Raw genomic sequence first — 19,432 nt, 5'->3', positions numbered from 1 at the left:
TGTCGTAGGAGAGAACAGGACTTGCTGTTCCTCTGATGCTGCTTGGGAGTAAGACAGGGATAATGGCTCAGCCTCCCCCTACATACCAGTTAGCTGCACAACCTGTGTGCGCACATGGTGGGGGATTGCATTATCATGAGGCAGCCACACTGCAAAGTGCCAAGTCTCTACTCAAAGAGTCGTGTAAACCCTGTTGCTACATGCTCTTTTACACATCCTTCCCCCAAGTTTCAACCCCAGTGACACCATCAGCTCAGAATCTTGTCCACAAGGTTTCTTGTCTTTTACCAATCTATGGGCTCTACTGATCTACCTACTAGTACCACTCCAGGTATGTGATCTGGTTCACAAATTTAGCCCTTCACTAACTAGCCAGCAACATCTTTCCTATTTTCAGAGACACAAGCTATTATTCCAGTACGGAAGACCAAATACAACTGAAAAATTACCATTGTTTCACTGAGATTGTTGAAAGCCGGCACTGCTCTTCTGAGAGATTCCTGTGCTATATAACATGTCTGATGAGTGCAGAGATGCTTCCAAGGATCCTGCTCTCTAGGCAGGCCATCTGTTTCTGACAGCTCAAGGTCTGGTCAGAAACTGACTGGAGGATTCATATAGTTGTAGTAAATAGAGGTCATAGCCAGACAAGTAATATTTCACCACATACTTGGCCACACTCACTATCTGCAGATGTGTAAGAACTACTTTGGGCATCCATATCTTTGTTTCTTCTTTCCTTTGAGGAAGTTACACAGTTCATAGCTACTGAGTTTAAAGTGTTAAACTATAAACTAACAAGAGATTGTTTCTATAAGGCCGCTTTCTATAAACACTCCACCATAAATAGCTTTGGAGTTTTGCCATGTAGAAACTGTTTAAAAAAAAAGTTTCAAGAAAAAAAAAAGTCCCTAAGAAACACTGTTACTGCTCTACACTGAATAAATACGGTGCGTGCAATCAAGGACATRGGCAAGTGAGTCCTTCTTCTGCCTCCTATAACAATGTCCGAGTATTTCACAAAAGACTGCATAATCTATTTATCATCCCAACATCCATGCTCAAGTGCAGGAGAGGAGTACTGTTATCTCATTTTATTGATGCAAAATTAAGGCATTAAGTGATTCATCAAAGATTTCTCATGAAGCTAATGATAAGGAACAGAATCCAGATGTCCGAAGTTGCAATAAAATAAAGAACCTTAAAGACATTTGAAAAATGGTTATCTCCATTAGAATTACACAGAAGAATGAGGTCATTAGCCCTCTACTTGTCAGACTCGGGAYTGGAACAGACTGCAGCTCATGTTTTCTAATATGCTGGACAGAGAGACTGGCTACTTTCAGACACAATAGCAAAAGGAACTCTTGGTATGTTTAAACAAATGTTTTCTTCAAACCAAAAGAAGTGACAAAAATCACTGCATTCAGGCCATCTCTGGACTGTGGTGATTACAGAGACCCACTTTCTCAGCATTTTATTCCATAGCCTTATCTAATTCATTTTTCTATCACTCTATGGAGCTGTCATTTCCCATAGTCCTCTGAACATCATCTTGGGCTCTACTTGTAGAAGACGAACTCAGAACACCAAGTCAGAAGAATTTTCAGTTGCAACCCATGATATGCCTTCACAGCAGTTCACACAATCAAAAAAGGATGGGGGGGGGGGGACACAGTAGGACAGTATAGTAAGAACTGATCAACTTAATGACAGAGGCAGAAACTAAAGAAAGGGAATTTATCCAGAGTAGTGAAAGATATGGTCCAGGCAAAATATGAATCAATGCCACTTTCAAGATGTTCAAATAGGCTGCGCTGCTACGGTGAAAGGAGCCTCCAAAATTTGGCTTGTTGCACTGATGGAACATATGAAGAAAGCAAAAGTACCTTCCCATTTATGATCCATTGCACACATGCACAATGTGAAAGGAAGTACAATTATCCACTGATATCTTGTGTCTTTGTAAGAGGTCAAAGCTGCAGAGTAAGGAATTTAGAAAGCACTACTTTTTCAATTGTTGCATTTGTCATTTTTTCCTGTAGTCACTGTAGCATGTGACATTGTGATCAGCTTTAGCAAGACAGCTCAGCAACGAACTTGGTTGTAAAGGATAGGTTGAAAGTGTGACTTACGAGTTTCCGAGCTTGTTTTGTCACATGCTAGTCACATAATGATTAGTGAAGAGAAATATAAAAGTTATCTCACCACTGTGAATGACTCCAGTTTCTGTTCTTATTTTTCTATCCTCTCCAAGAGGCTGTATCTCCTGCAAAGACAACTGGAAATGAGAAGGAATGTTATTAGTCACTTTACTTTTCTGCTTTCTCCCTATAGGAGACTTTTTTTGGGGGGGGGGGGGTGCTCAACCCCTTACTGCTATGGCCAACATGCAGGGGTGCTGACAGTTGCCTTTATCAATTTTTACAGGGCTTGTCTTCACCGTCATGTGAGCTCAAGCAATTGCCTGAGCATTGCTGTTAGCCCCATTCCTGATCACATATAAATACTCCCAGCTAAAATGAACTTAATTTTAAAATGAACTCAGAGTTTAAACTCAAACTAGCCAGCACATTGGGATGATCAGAAGAATAAACCTTAAGCGATGCTAACTGCTTTACCCATTAATGCTAGAGGGCTGTAGGTGCAACAGTCACAATTAACTCACTAGTTACTAATCCAGTCCCTCTGAGCAGCACCAGTGCAGTTTTACTGTGCTGTCATTCTCCTCTAAGCAACATTATCTCAAGAACACTAACTCAGTGGGAGCAAAGGCAAGTCCAAAGAGTCACACCAGCAGTTTGCCTAGAGTCCAAGGCCTTTGCCAATTTGCAAACAGATGTTCAGAGGAATTCTCCCCAAAGTTAAACACATACAACCACATAGACAGCCGTGTGCCCATTTATGTCTATGCCCATACACAAATGAACGGAAACCAGTTTCCTGATTCACTGGCAGAAAAAAAACTGTAATAGGTAGTTTTGTCCTCCCTCCTGCAGTTGCAAGAAGAGGGAAGTCATGGACTGGACTGGGATGTAACCATACATGCCAGATAGGGATTATTCCTTCCTAGTTACCACTTGAGTGAGTCACACACTGGTCCTGGTTTGCTCAGGAACAAGATCTGCTTAACAGTTCCTCAACGAGCCCTAAAAGTGTAACGTGACATTTCTGAACATCCTGTCTGCTGAAACCAGCCTCTGTTAAACCAGTATAGCCGGTTTGTCTTTGCAACTTATTTCTTCTTCTGTATTACAAAATACTCACCCTCCAGTACAGACAAGAAATGGGTGACTGCTGTCCTACTTCACTTGGTTTATCCATATGGAAATTACATCTTCTGCCAAAGACCACAGTGAACTTTTGGACAACACAAGTCTTATCAGAGTTGCAGCTTTTATTTTAAAACGGGGTGGAAAGTTCTTAATTACTTCTGCATCTGAAACAGCCTGGTGTTCCTCGAAGCACTTCATCTACCAAAGGCTCTCGCAACACAGGCTCTCACAGCTTATATCCCAAAGTCCCTTGCAATCTAAACACATATTTCTGGATGGCTTGCTGAATCACAGTTATGTTCAAAATCAAAGGGATAAATGAAGCAATTTAAAATCTGATGCTCTGATGAAGAAATACAAGTAAGCATGTCACAGTGTTAGAGAGCACTTCTGGGCACTGGAATCCACACAAGAGTTGCAGATTCATGAGCTGAATAGAGGGGCTGGAAACCTGGAGAGGCACTTCCATGCCCTTTGGGTAGCACACTCTGACCAGGACTCTTCATTCCCTTCAAAGAACCACAGGGAAGGGCTGAGAACAMGGAAGACTGTTTATCCCTTTCATCTAGTGAGCATCTGGATTGAGACTGCAAGAAAATAAGACTCTTAATGGTTAATGCCTTTCTATTTCCAAAATATGGACCTCTATCTCCTTCCAGAAATGTTCATAGTCTGCACTGAGTATTTTTAGGATTTAAACAGAACAAATTAGACCATGCACATTACTGTACTGAGGTACCTTAGTGATTCTGTTATTCTTCCTGCAAGACACACTACCTTCTAAATCCCAATTTTGATCTTCCTCAACCCAAATTGTGGGACAGATTCCTCTTCAACTTCAGTAGAAATTAAAATTTGAAAATCAAATGGGGAGAGGTCTGCAACTTCAAAAAAATAAATGTTTTGTTTCTTCTCAATGAGTTCTTTTGATGACCTCTGTCCTCTTGAATTTCATGAAATATTGAATACCCAAGTGGCAGGTAATCTTAGACAATCTAGTCTCAAGAAGCACCAATATGAAATTATTCAAGTTGGAATTGTAATTCTTGTACTTTGAGGGCTTTGACTGTTACAGACTATTTTAAAGGACAAAGGAATATAACCCCAAAATGGAACTCAAAAGTCTTTTTGTTTTGTGCATTGCTGTCTGTTAAAAAGAGAGAAAGCAACTAATGAGAACAGCTATGTACCATATATAAACCTGGCAAAAAAGATGTTTTACTGGATGTGGTAAAAGTTCTTTCTTTCCAAACAATACCACAGCTATCTGTGATTCTGTGATCTAGTCTGATCAAATGAGATGTAATACCTTAAAATATAAATGGATTCCTATGGGACATCTCTCCATAATCTGATTAACTTCCTGACTCACCATTTTGCCCTCATTTAATGTTCCATGGCATATTATCAAAGAAAATATTATGCAGGAAATAATGACTCAAGTGAGGAGAAAGAAAATTAAGAGTAAAGGTGCAGCACTTAAGAGGAAACTTATATCACTTTCATTATCAAAGAAAATACTGTAGCTTAAAGTCTGCAAATGTTTAAGGTAATTTCCCATCATAATGAAAGGTCAATTTTTAAAGTGACTTCATATTTTCAAACAAAAAAGACTCTGAAGTAGAAAAGTATGCTGTGACACATGCAATAAGAATAGGGATTTTAAAAACAGCAGCCCATATCCATCAGTGGCAGATCTATGGCTGATGGAAGATAAAGGGCATATGTTCCCAAAGTCTGAAAGTCCCAGTCACTGGCAGGAGATGCCATGAAATACCGTCTCAAAATCTTCAACCCACTGTCCCCTACTGCAGGACTTGAAGAGAAAAGAAGCAGAGATTCAGGAATCGCATCCCCAAACCTCACATCAAGCAGAGCTCAGTGACAAACAACAGCACCAAAACTAAACGTAAGCCCTTAAAAGCAGCAGGAGTAAGTGCTCAACACAGCTCTACAGCCATGGAGAAAACACGTGTAAACCAAGCACTTCAATTCCTCCCATCTCAAACTCTGATCTTAGCAGGTCCCTAATCCTAGTATGTGACCCATGACAAATATGAGCACCTGAACCAGCTACTAAGATGCATCTAGACCACAGCAGCTCTCTATAGRGAGAGATGTGGGCTTTAATGAAACTAGAGAGCAGAACCAAAACATACCATGAGCTATATGACACTCTGGACAGTAGTCCTTATCACACAAGAGTCTTCTTGAGACCAARTAAGACTAAAACAAGTTGTTTGGCTGCACCTCTTCTGATGCCCAGCCCTAACCCCAACTTGAACCTGAGGTTTCATGACACACCTGTCACACAGATAAGCTGATAAACTAAACACTGAACCCTCCCAATTCCACTGCAGCCCTACGAGCCTTCTAGATGTCAGCAGTAAACATAACCTTCAAACCCTCCATTCCTGAGAACATATCCTAAGCACAGTCCAAAACACAGTTTTAAATATACACCAGTGATGAAGACTAGCACTAAAATTAACTGAAAGTTATTTGACTGTGCCTGTATCAGCTCTCATCTTTTGCAAAAGCTAGCCGTAAAACAAATTCGCCAGTCCTAAACCCAAAACMACCCAAAACATTGTTGCAAGTATCATCCAACACAACTCCTGATTTAAGCAGAAGCCATGAGATCCTGCCTGCAGTAGCCCAAATGCAGAGAACATAGATATTGCGGGACTGAACATTAAACTGAACCCAACACTCCATATTGTTAAACCCAATCTAACACTAGTATGAGGAAGAGGGAAAGGGTTGAGTTCTGCTAGCCTGCAGGGTCCAATGCTCACATTTAATTCTAGTGTCACTACGTGTCACTGCTATATTTAATGTTAAGGATAGGGTTTGCTTTAACTGCAAATGCTAGGTTTATTGCTAGAATCAGCAAGCTGGAATGAGTGCTAGTAACACAGGACACAACAGACTATGGTTAGTTTTCATTACAGGTATTTCTCTGGTGAGGTCACTGATGGAGCACCTAGTACCAGAAGCAAGTCTGCAGAATTAGAGAGTCTTCAACCACATGCTGACATGACTGAGTGTGGAGGACATTTGCAGTCTGCTGTTACACAAAGTGAGGGAGATTTTGCTGAGGATTTTGGCACTGGTAGAAGATAAGGCCTAGCTAGTGAGTTGATCACACTTTCCTATTTTCACTGCCTATGCACAGCTATTTACCTCATGGAAACAAGCCTGGATGTCTTTGATACTTAGTCAAACCTTAGACTTTCAGTCTCAACCTTATGCCCAATGCACTCCTTGCCTGTCACTGCTATACTTCAACAGTGGTGAGATTCCTTTTTTGCTTCTCAGCATTTAGTCATTTAATAACAATAGCCTCCAAAGTTGAACTCAGTCTGCCTTTACTACTAAACCATAATTTTCCATCTTGTGCACTGCAGTCTCTTTAACTCCCGCCAGGGAATGCAGTGTTGAGGATACTCAGCAGGATCCTGTTTTCAGAGTGCAATTCATATGAAAATTTACAATGTGCACTTCTCATTACAACACAAGATACATATGACTATAAAACAGCTTAAGCTCCCTGACTGAAACCATTCTCTATCTAGTATTTGCCACAGATTCTGTAGCAAAAGCAAATTTCACACTGACTTTATGATTGGGAAACAACTAAGCAAAAGCTGCAGGACTACACCAGCTCTCATCCTGTGCCATACTTCTGCCCAGTGACACAAGTGGGACAATAATACCATAGCAGGGCAAAGGAGAGGATCCATGTTCAATATTGGTCCGTGAGGGAATTACAGTAAACAAAGAACAGCTGTAATGAGGACGAAAACTTTTAAATGCTGCACAGTCTTGTCAAAAGAAAAATTGTTCTTCAAGGCTCTCATAGCAGAGAGCAAGCAGTGCAATCAGACATAAAACTGGCACTGCTTCTGTTCCAGCCAGCATGAAATAGCAGGGTTTGAAGAAGAAATATGTTCTGGTGCTTACTATTATTTATAAGCCTTAAAGGGCTTGAATATCAAGAATCTAATCCTGTTATCCTATATGAAACTCCTCCTGGTCCTGCGGGAACTTTGGTGAGAGCCAGAGCTTCAGAATAAGCCTCAGACTTTTTATAAATACATTTTTAAAAAACAAGCCCACATATAAGGAACCTGTAAACACCTTTATTCCCCAAACAGTGATCTGTCATTATTTTAGTCCATTATTCCTGCTAACTTAATGCCACTCAATGCTTTCTTCTGAGAGCATTAAGTGCCTAATCCAATTCTTGCTGACTTCCCAGAGAGCTGGAATGGACCTATAACATACACACATAAGCCATACGACACCAGAAATTCAACACTGCATGGTTAAACAGCTAGTGTCTCGCTGGACAGGAAATCAGTCTTACAACTCCACTGTCAKAAGCACTGGACTCAGTGGAAACCCCAAAATAGTTAGAAGAATGAGTTGTGAGCCCTGCTAAAGCACTAGCACTCAGACAATCAGCATAAGGCAACGCTTAAGTTCTGTTTGCTTCCTACACTTCCTGTACTTCTGATAGACAGGGATAGATTCTTTCATAGCTGGGCATATGTTTTACTTGGATATGGTTGTTTTTCCCCAATCTCTGGCTGACTGTCAAATACTTCTAATTATTTTAGTTTCCTCCTCTCTTCGAAACTAAGAGGGATTCTGGAACCCACTTCAGGTACACTGTTAGTGATGCTAGTGGAGTTATGGAAAGCTCTCTGCTTACTACTCACCAAGAAACTCATCCACACGTAGGGCTTCCAGAGAAGCTTTATTTTGAGAATTAGCTTTATTAAATATATTTATACCTATGCATAACATAACAAGTAATGAGACAGCAAGTCTATTGATACCTTTTTGAGCCTGAAGATGACAAAAATAATACTTTTCATTTTGTGGAGATTCGTCTGTGGAGCAGTGACAACAACAGAATAGCTGCTCAGCTACCTACACTACGTTCAGTCTCAAAGAGTGTCTGTGTACTTTGCCAAGATCAGCTAATTGGATTCAAGAGGAGAATTTTCCCCAAAACACGAGTCACACATCAAAATTATTCTTCTAAGGGCCAAAGGAGAAGATTTGTGAAGCTAAGTTTAGTAATATTCATAAAATCGTATGAGATCCTCAGCCAGATGGTTTTCCACAATAGTTTGTTATTATTATTATTACTAAACAAGATATGCCTTAACATATTCTAAGCTAAGCTTTGCCCCTTCCCCTACCCACAAGGGAAGACACACAAAGTATATCCACTAGGTTTACTGCTTCCTGAGGTTTTTCTGGCAATTAAAGCAACAAGGTAAATCTCATCCCTGCTTTTCCTCTAAAAGGCAGTGTCACAGAAAGATGCTCTGTTCCTTTTATATCCCAGTTGGAGTTAGCAGTGGCACGAGCCATTATTTGTTATCCTGCATTTTTAGTAAGGATTCTAGCTTCTGAACTTAGAGGGTTACCAGCAAAAAAGTCCATGAGTTTGTGCAGAATTCTAGAAGTAGTCTAATATACTGAAAAAAACATTTTAAATAGAAAGCTTTTGTGACTAGCCAAGTGGAATACTTGAGGGGAAAAAAAAAAAAGATCATTAAAGAAGCTGTGGAGGATTTACAGTTTTGTTTTGTTTGGATCTGTACAGTAGCCCAGCCCATAAATAGAAACCAGTTTTTACATTTGCTTTGCTTTATTTGAGAGTTGTGGGAATGATGGTAACTAAGCAACATCACAGAGCTGGASAGCCCTGCTTAAGACAATCACTGGTACCCTCATGAGCCCAGATACATTTAGTCCTAGAGGAGCTATGGGGTCTCCATTTTCATAGACTTCAGGGGCCAGTGAAGATGCTAAGAGCAGCAAGAAAAAGATTCTGTACAATCTGTGGACTCCTACAGATTTCCCATGCCTCTGTGAAAACTGCCTCCCTCCTAACTGAATTCTGCTACCCCTTTGAGTCTATTGTGAGTTTTATCTGCCATTTTTGTACACTGAAAGGCCAATCTGCCAGGAAAGTTTGCTTTTATTGAGGTCAAGGAACTCTAAAATAATGCATCTCAGACAGGGTAGGCGCTGACAAGTTAAAAATAATCTCCACAGATTTATTAGAAAGTTCAGAATGTGGACTTATAAATTTAAGCATGTTAGTTTACACAGAACATAATCTTATGATTATTTCTAAAATAAGATCATAAAAAGTGTAAGTAAGTTCCAAAAAATACCCACAATGTCATTTTCTAGGCAAAAACTATCCTTCCATTCATCTCTAGTAAACCATAACAATTAAGTATTTTGCAGCTTCTACAATTAATGACAGCTGGAATACCTCATTCTCAATTAAAATGCAATCACCACTGTTTTCAAACTGGCACATCCTCAACGTAATCTGTCTTTGGCTTCCCAACAGAAGGACAGAAATTTCTGAGTAATTTCTGAGAAATTTCAGTGAGTAGTGCTTCATGTTTTACACAGTTAAGTGAAAACAGTTTTGCCCTTGCTCTGTGAAATAGTGGGTTTTTTTCAGCACTTTATAAAGCAATTTGTTCAACTGCCACAAAATCATATAGACATTTTCTTAATACCAAAATACATACACTGGCCTAGTTATATACATTTCAAGGTATATTTTTGGTCAGGATATGAGTATATAAATGGTACTTTTAAAAAAGTTTAAGTGATTTGCTTATCTAAACAAACAGTAGGCAGAGAAAAAATAATCTGAACAGATATGCTTTTAATTGAAAGAGGGATAATTTCAGGAGACAAAGAAGGGTATCTGCTAAACGTAATGCATAGTGGATAATGCATCAATATTGTGGATACTGAGTTTATGACGCAATTTAGTAGACAGCATTACAGCAAATAAGTGCCACAGGTAAGGCAGTGAGATCAGTACTAAAAGCAACATTATATAGCTATAGCAGACATGTGCTTAACACATGGAATAAACAGTTATTATGAAACTTACAGTGGACACTGAAAGGCTCAATCTTGAGGAACAGGTTTACAACTTTTCCTTTCCTAGACATTATTACAGGTTAATCCTAATTGCTAGAGACAGAAAACCATTTCATCCTCTCAGTCCAGACTGCAACAGGTAAATACACAATGTTGAAGTATCAGCACAGGTGATACTGGATTTTGCTGTGTGCTCCAAATATCAAAGACTGGAATAAGAACACCAGAAAGTCCCAACCATATACTGCACCTAGAAATGCTTCCTCCAGGTTAAACTGGAATATGGAGATTAGGGGGCCTGAKGGGATTTGGCCTCCTCTTGCCCTTGCTGTGCTTATGAAAAAAACAGCAGACCAGGAACGTGGAAGTCAGAACCTTCCATCAACAGTATATCATGCCAGGATACCTACAACATTAAGTCTGCTTTTATAACAATGTAACTAGGCATGAAGCCCCCTGAAGGGGATGGCATCTCCTGGGAATCCTTCAAAGCCTGGCAGAGGGATGTTCATTGTGCACCACTCAACAGAACAGCAAGTAGCATCTTCCCCTGAGGGAGCGCCGACCCAGCGACCCAGCCGTGGGGCCAGGAACACAGCAGCAATGAGATACTCAAATCTGGTTCCCCCTCACTCCTTCCTAGATGACCTAATCTCTGGAATAAAGGAGGACTGAGAGCTCGCACCCAGCTATTGTATGAGCTGTTTCACACTCCTCTTTCCTTCCAGACACTCCTGAAAGAGCTGAACATAACCTAACTCAATGCAATTGTTTCCAGGAAGCACGTGCTCTGGATTTTACAGCATAGAGATTTTGGGATTAGAAATATTCCTTCTGATATAAAAGTCTGATCCTTACTACCATCCTTTTAGTACGGGGAAACATCCTCTTTTCCTGTTCCATATAAATTCTAAGAATGGGATTATAATGAACATAAATGAATCCTGAAATCAATCTACAAATGTAAATACAGCTCTAGACTCTTCTGAAGTTAACAGAAAGGAAGAGCAAAATTACTCAGAGGATCTTGGTCAGACCCAGTCATGACTGTAATGAGAACTCATTCCCATGTGGAATTTCACACCACAAAGGAAAGCATGCAGAGCTCTCACAGCCCTGAGATAGAAGGCTCCGTGAAACACTAATTTGTACCTCAAAGCAGTCATTTCATGGGAATGACATACAAATAAAGTCCCAAAGTTTGGAGCAAATCTTTCATGTTAGAATTTACTGTTTCTTTGATGACTTAAAATATTTTAGCCTGGACTTCAGTAGAAAAGCTTGTTACAGTCTTTTACTCATGGAGAAATTTGGCTAAAATTAAGCAAAAATACCACTTTTTTTTTTTTTTTTCCCCTGCTGGTGGGTTTGGATAAAAGTGAGTGAGCGCTGGTGAAAATACCGAATGCCTCCAGTGAACTCAAATATATGTAGGCTACAGGAAATCACAGTTTGGCCCAGTCTAATGGCATAGTAACCTCAGTATGGATCATTTATTCAGAATTCCAGTCTGTATTTACTTTCCTAGGAACAAATACATATTTACTGATGTTGTGTTCCAGCAACTGACACCTCAGCCCCAGCAAATTACTTGGCACCTCTGTTCCAAGTGCCTTTGATATATCAAAAGTGAAGTTTGCTCCAGCAACATCAACTCATCCACAAGACATAGTCTGCATGTTTTATGGTATACTAAAAAATAACATTACATTTCCATGAGAAAAAGTTGCATGGAAAACACTACCTGTGTACACAGTGTTTGAGCTACCATCTCTAACCTTTGCTTTGGGGACTGACTTCCACTGGTTTCAGATCTGCAGACTCAACAGTACATTTATGTTATTTATTTTTCCATTTTATTTCTTAAGAATTTTGCTTGTTTTAAGAAAAAGGGAGAAGTGGGCGCAATATAAAAATAAATAAATATGGCTACAATCTATCTGGCTTGTTTTTAGGGTCTCCAGGCTTTCACAGGGTATATGCTACATGGCATATGCTCTGCTCATGTTAATGATGAAATCAAGTCAGTAATTCCTCATATGGAATACGGTCCTCAGTAGGAAAAACTGAATCTTTCACATGTCAGCAAATAGCTTAACATCCATACCTGCACATTTCACAAACACTCCCTGACCACCTCATATTCACCTTGATCAGCTGGTATGTTAAAAATTGAAATTTGCCTCAGCCACCTTAGCATTTTAATCTTCAGTTCATAAGTACATCTCTCCTCATAGTGAATTACCAGAGCCAGTGAATTTGAGAAGCTATAGGAGCAACTCCTGGTATCTGTTCAGGACTACAGCACATTCTAAAAACTGGCTATTAAAAGCAGAATCACTAAGCTACAAAGTAACAGTGAAATGACTACATCTTTCCCATATAAACAAAATGCCTCATTTAACACACAACATGCTAACAGCAAACTATCAGTATTCAAGCTGTCCCTGAAGCATGGCTGAAAATCCTAAGGCTGTATTGCTGTCACACTTCATGGCTATTTCCTGCCAGTAGCAGATGATTAGGGAGCTGACTTACCTGAGGGACTGAGACGCCCTCCAGATCAGTGATGGGGTGTTAAGTGCCTGCTACTACACATACAGAATTGACTGGAGGTGTGACATACTAACAACAGYGACTCAATGGCTTTGGGCTGCAGCTGAAGTGCTGTCCCTCTGCCAAGGCACTAGCAGGCGACCAGCAACAGGACAGCGCAGGCATGTGGGCTGCTGCACAGTCCCAACTTCTGGTTCCAGGGAGAGGTAACCATCAGGAGCTGCTGAGTCAACAACACTTGATAGCCAGGGGAAGCTGCTGCACGTCCAGCTCTAAACCATCTCACAGTAGGGCTGTAAGACTTACAGAAAGTCACTGTCGCACCCAGCTTGTGAATTGCTCCAACATTTCCCTTTTCATAACCTCTCCACAATGCAGAGGAGTCTCCTGGCTCTTCATCATGGCTCATAGGGCCAGGAAGACCAGCTACACTGACCTATCGGCATATAGGAAACAATGTGAGATGCTCTCAACCTTTATCAAAACAGGCTATTAAGAGGGGGAAAAAACATCCATGAGATGTCCAAAACAGAAAGGATCAGTACAAATCCCAGTTCTTGTATTTACTATTTACAAGACTCTGATTCATATTGCTCCTGGAAGTTTGACTTCAGGGTCAGAAGCCATTTATGGTTGATGTGTTTTTAAAAGAGCTTTTTCTTTCTTTTCAGTAGTTGTTACAGCAAAAGAAGTGTTTCTAGCAAATGATGACAGTAGGACTAACTCATAATACTTCTCAGAAAATTCTGAATTTGTTGAAAATTTCTGTTAAAAACATCTTTTGAGTTAAAATACAACAATACACATATTCTGGATTAGTTGAAATATACAACTGTTGTCACTGGGATATATTCAGCAATAAACCTACACCTCAAGATAGAGGTCTGCTTTTTGTCAAGGTAAGCATATGAAAGGAGTGAAATAATCTCTACCTGATCTGCAAAGGGCTGATATTCTAGAACCCAGTAATAAATATCTCGTCAAGGGCTCTTTATGGTATAAATTCAYGTGCAAAGTGCAGAGGGGGAAAGGGAGAAGGCAACAACAAAAATCCCCATAAGCGCATAATGACAGCCTGCTCAAACTGAGGGACTGATCAGAAGTTCGCAGAGCAGGCAAGGGTGCTTCATTCTCCATAGATGCAGGCCTTCAAAATGAATGATGCAGCATCATGGTACACGGTACTAAAGTTTTTTAGTTTCTAAAAACTAATAAATCATTTCAGAAATTCATCTCTAGGAGGGTAGGGCAGATAAACTCTGCATCCATGGGAAGATTTACAATGAATTGCATTGGGTGCATTTTGGATATTTGAYAGGCAATTTTTAAAAAACAACAAAGGAAATGCAGGTTGGCCTGGAGGGAATAGAAGTCAGGTTTTATCCTCCTGTCTGAGGAGGCAGAGAGCTGGATAAAATGCACTGCTCTAAAACAGAAGCTCACTCCTGGTCATCCGTGAAGACCAGTTGACACTGAGCATCAACCTGAATTCTGGCAAGGAGCTAGTTGGACAGCTATTATGAGAACCAAAGTTGCATATCAGATCCTTAATGGAACAAACATATACACACGGTACAGTAAACATACTGAACTGCATGGACTGCTTCAGGGCACAGGATGCAGCAAATTGGCTGGGGGCAGCTTACAGATCAAACTTTATACAGCTTCTTCTACTATAAAAGCTTCTGTTAATCCTGAATTACATAGTGCTGTTGGCTGTATCACCCTAGCACTGAGAGGCTGGGACAAAGGGGGTTCTGTTATGCCAGGCACTGCAAACACCAAGGGAGCAGCAATCTAAGTAGTCAAGCGGGGAAGAGGGGAGAATAGAAATAGGCACACAAGGAGGTCACGCAGCATATCAAGAGCAGAGATGGGACAAGAACATAGATGGAGTCCTGTGTCATTAGAGTATGTTGGGTGTGGGTTAAGAGATCCGTAATACTGGCTTTGGTACAGAACTGTACAGAATGGGCTGAAATGCCCAAATGGTATAATTTAGGTCACCATTGACACCATCCCACTTATATTTTTTTTTTCAGTTTTGCAAAGCATTTTATGAACATTTCTCTATCCCATTCCCACCCATACTTTAACACAACAAGCAGAGTGATAAGCTTTGCTCATGCATCAGAAAAACCCAAACCCCAAATTCTACCCCCCAGCTCACGGTCTGCACTGGAATTTCAGCAATTTGTGTGTTTACAGTGTAAGGTTTCCATTTGATTTGTGCATGTGCTGAATATTAAATATGTCCGAAATGAGCAGCCTTTTCCATTTTGTGGTTGCCATTATTATTGCAGAAGAGAGGGCTACATCCCCCTTTAACTATAAAAGCAGGGAAGTTTCATAGGACTACAGAGATTCTGCTGGGAATGTAGTTTCCAGGAACTAGTTTGGGAGAAAGAAAAAAAGATACAACACATTTTCAAATTTCAATTCCTATTTAGAGTAAAGAACTTTCAAACATTATATGCTTTAATTACTCTTTTCATTATATCTTCTCTAAAGAAAAAGTAAAGGGAGAAGAGAGAGGAAAGGCTTTTTTTTTTAAAAAAAATTTAAGGCTATACAAATGTATTTTATATGGACAAGACACTTTATGAGAGGAAAAAAAACCAAGAGGGAGAATTATTTTAATCTCACATATATAGAAATGGGTAGCAGATAAAAATAAAATATCCCTTCTTCATTGTATCAGAGGCCTATTTTTTACTTATTTCCCTACGATCACTGTGAGAACTTCCAAGACAAGGGAAGGAATAAAGGAAAAGCTCAGACTGCAGTCCTCTGTCACAACAGACCTGCCCATCCCTACCCCAAAAAATAAACCTGCTGCAAATGCGTAAGAGAAACGTGAACTGTGATAGCTGTCTGAGGAGGAAATTAACTCAGTCTGTGTAATATGTAATATTAGCCATATCAGCAACAAAGGTGAAACCCCTGACAGGGCTTCCTTCAGCTCTGATGCCTTATGGTTAAGTAAAAGGAACAGAGAAACTTGAGGAAAACCTTCAAACTTTAGGTATAACTGGCCATTTTAAAAGTCGCAAGACAAAACATAGCATTCTACCCCAATGAAAAGTCCAATGGATTACCAGAGATACCACTAGCTTGTCCATCTCACATGCCTGGCACTTAAGTGAGAGAAGACTTCTGAAAACAGCCTCTCCCTTAGGATACTTATTTGACCTAAATCTGGCTGCTATGATATCATGGAAAGGCAAGGGATAGAGCTGTTAAAAAACAAAGAATCAAATAATAATTCAGAAACTGGAAAGCAAAGTAAAGCCCCAGATCAGGTGCCTACGTAATGGAGGTGATGTAGCCAGGGTTGGCCAGAACCTGTGATCTAAGCTGCTTAACAAACATTATTCAAACCAATAGAACAGAGAGCTGCTCAGTCAAGTACCTTCTAAGGTTTTACACATGAGATTGACACGTACCAACTGGYAAATCAATTCCTGCACAACAAGAATTGGAATTCCACAGATTTAATGCCACAAGAGGAATTGTCATTAAGAAACCACACTTACCAGCAACACAGACAAGTTTCCAGAGATACAGGTGTTGCTTTGGCCTTATCGTTTACACATATTTTGCATAAATGGAAATGGAATTGCATAGCCATTTTTGTAACAGCTCTGAAAGATGTGCTGTATGCATGAGTAGTTCTTTTCTTGACAGCCTGTCATTTTTGGTGAAAAGACCTTTAGAGGTTCAATACACTGAAGCTCTTTATGTTTCTTGCAAAGGAATGTTCACATCTGTCAGTAATCACAGGAATATTAACACACAGCTGCTAACATGTAATGGTTAGGATCTACCAGCAGATCTCTTGCAGGCTTCTCCTTTCAAGGAATTATGAGAATTCATTCACTTCATGCCATCCAAGGCCAAATCTTGTATACAAATTATCAGCCTGGATTCATTAGCCACTTTGAGGCAAAAGATTAAATTTTTCAGATTTTGTTCTAGAAACAAAAAAATTTCTAAATTCTAATAAAAAGCAAATAGACTCCTGGATGGCTCTAAGTTTCAGGCACTGCCCTGAATATGGAGACAGCATTCCAAGCAATCTGGGGAGATGGCTAGAAACTGGCAAGGATCAGGCCCCATTTTTATTCCTATACTGATTCTGATACAAGATCAAGCTGTGGGATGGTAAATTTGGTACAGTCTTTCAAAGAAGAAACTATATGAGAATTTAAAACTGTGATGTAAAAGAGCATACAGAGTCAGACCAGCGTAAATCATAGTATCTTTATCTCTGTATCAGTATATGACAACACAGACGATGCACACACTTTTTAGACTTCCTCATACCACACATGCTGAAAATCTCACCTAGGAGAGTTCAGACAGTGCTCATATGGCTGATATATTTCTATACTGTCCCTGTCGTCCAAGTGCTTTGGCTGTTTCTTTTCATCAGCATAATTTGTTTGTATACTTGGTCTTTTTTTTTTTTTAATTATTTTTTTTTAAACTTCTGGCCATGAGCAAGCACCCTTCTACATCTGCATTAATATGGAGGCTTAATAATTTATGGTCTGTCTCTAAAGTCATCCATCTGCAGTTCAAGAGCCTGTGTATCCCTATGCTTTCCATTTCAATTAACAGCAGGTTCTTTCCCAAAGCACTTTCCTGTGGCCAGTACTGCAACCTGAAAACGCCTGAAAATGTGGCGCGCAAGTCCCTCTGAAGTCCATCACTGAAGCTCCTAAACTAGCAAAAGAAAGCCTTTTTTGGAGTCTGGTAACAAATTTATTAATAACAATAATTAAAAAAAAAAAACAGCATAGGCAATGTCACTCATTATCGCAAGCATGGTGCCTACTGGCATCAGTTCCAGTGGTTCACCATTCCTGCCATAAGGCCTGCAGGAGTAAAGCAGCCCTGCAAAATCCTCACTCATTCCCATGTGTGTGTGGTGAAGAGCCTTCACTGTGTTCCTACCTTGCAGGCCAAGGCTTCAAAATAAGTTGTCTTTGCCCAGGTCTTTTGGCAATGCAGAAAGTGGCACTCCCTGCCATGCTGTTTGACCATTTCTATTAAATCACTTCTGAAGGGCTGGCCCTGACTTCCCAGGCAGCTCAGTAAGGATGCAGAAGCTGGTAGGCATAGAGTTCAGCCTGGAACGAGCACTGTACCAAGACACAAGATGGCCATATTTTGTCCTAAGTAATAATAATTAATCTTGAAGGTTGGTTTGGGTGGAGGGGAGTTGGTTTTTTCGTTTGGTTGGTTTTAAGAAAATTTACAGAGAAGTAATCTTTAATATTAGGCTGAACTCTCTCTAAAAGAATGAAGATAATTTTAAAAGAGCACAATTAAACCAGTGAGTGATATTTTAGAAGTGTGCTATTCAGTTTAATTAATAATTGCAAAATCATTGCTTTATCTCTTTAATATGATGCAATGCTGAAAATAACTAACCTTTTTGCAGTTTAATAGACCTTGCAACTCCAAGGCAATCCCTTTTCCATTTAACAAGCCCCTTGTCACAGCTTAATAAATCCGCTTTTGCTCTTTAGCAACWCATTAAAATGCCTTGGAAGGTACCACCATTCACCTACAGCCTGATTTTCAGAGGATCTGACTGCACACACTTCCAATTAAAACTTCCAACACTGAGAAGGCAATTAGAAGCTTCCTGCCTTTCCTCACCTATAGGATAGTGAGCCAAGAGAATCAAAATAGCACTCAGGGTCAGATACAGTGTAACTTAAGAGAAGTGAATCATGTTAATGTTAACATGGGAACCTCAACTCATCCCATTAGCGTAGAGAAAGGAAACCCATCATTCTTCATCAATTGGTGGCAGTGCAGTGGATGAATTTACATACAAGACCATCTGTTGTCAGAACAGGCAGCAGCAGAGTGACTTTCCAGAATGCCAAACTGCCCTTGTTCAGAATTTGCTTTTTTTGTTGGCCTGTTCTCTTTATTACAAAATACAATGCTTCATGTTCTAGAACACCTTTCACTTCAAAACACTCTATGGACTGTGAACCCTCTCACAGAACTGCCACAAGTTTCAGGACTGAGCACCATATAAACACAGGACTAATTCAGTGAAAGGCAGCACACTACACCCAGCCTGCTCCACAGCTGTCTCTCTCATATGGTATTCCTGGCTAAGGTCATAGAGCCAAACTCCTACTCAAATAAAAAGCGCTGCAAAATATATATTATATATGAAGCATTGACAGGATCTTAGTTTGAAAAATCCCTTCCCCAGAAATTAAGCTGCAGAGGACCTGGATTTCACGTATTCCAGATACATGAATCACAGAATCGCTGAGGTTGGAAGGGACCTCTGGAGATCATCTAGTCCAACCCCCCTGCTCAAGCAGGGTCACCTAGAGCAYGTTGCACAGGATCGCGTCCAGGCATGTTTTGAATATCTCCAGGGAAGGAGACTCCACAACCTCTCTGGGCAACCTCTTCCAGTGCTCTGTCACCCTCACTGTGAAGAAGTTTTTCCTCATGTTCAGATGGAAGTGTCTGTGTTTCAGTTTGTGTCCGTTGCCTCACGTCCTGTCGCTGGGCACCACTGAAAAGACTCCGGCCCCATCCTCTTGACACCCTCCCTTCAGATACTTGTACACATTAATAAGATCTCCTCTCAGCCTTCTCTTCTCCAGGCTAAACAGGCC

At 40.2% G+C, this 19,432-nt stretch overlaps 1 protein-coding gene across 10 annotated transcripts in view; it reads right to left on the bottom strand.

The window, feature by feature from the left end:
• SPATS2L (spermatogenesis associated serine rich 2 like) overlaps nucleotides 1-19,432 on the bottom strand; it is a 164,363-nt gene that overhangs the window by 67,072 nt on the left and 77,859 nt on the right. For 5 of the 10 annotated variants that reach the window (XM_026072442.1, XM_026072443.1, XM_026072444.1 and 2 more), the window contains one exon: nucleotides 2,209-2,281. The exons of 4 other annotated variants lie outside the window; for them this stretch is intronic. In XM_026072442.1, the coding sequence (XP_025928227.1) occupies nucleotides 2,209-2,281 (73 nt within the window). The remainder of the gene's footprint in view (nucleotides 1-2,208; nucleotides 2,282-19,432) is intronic. One more of the 10 variants, XM_026072446.1, reaches the window with a different exon arrangement.

Source organism: Apteryx rowi, unplaced genomic scaffold, assembly GCF_003343035.1.
Source record: "Apteryx rowi isolate R43461 unplaced genomic scaffold, aptRow1 scaffold_342, whole genome shotgun sequence".
Taxonomy (NCBI): Eukaryota; Metazoa; Chordata; class Aves; order Apterygiformes; family Apterygidae; genus Apteryx; species Apteryx rowi.
This window is presented reverse-complemented; position numbering and strand designations above follow the sequence as displayed.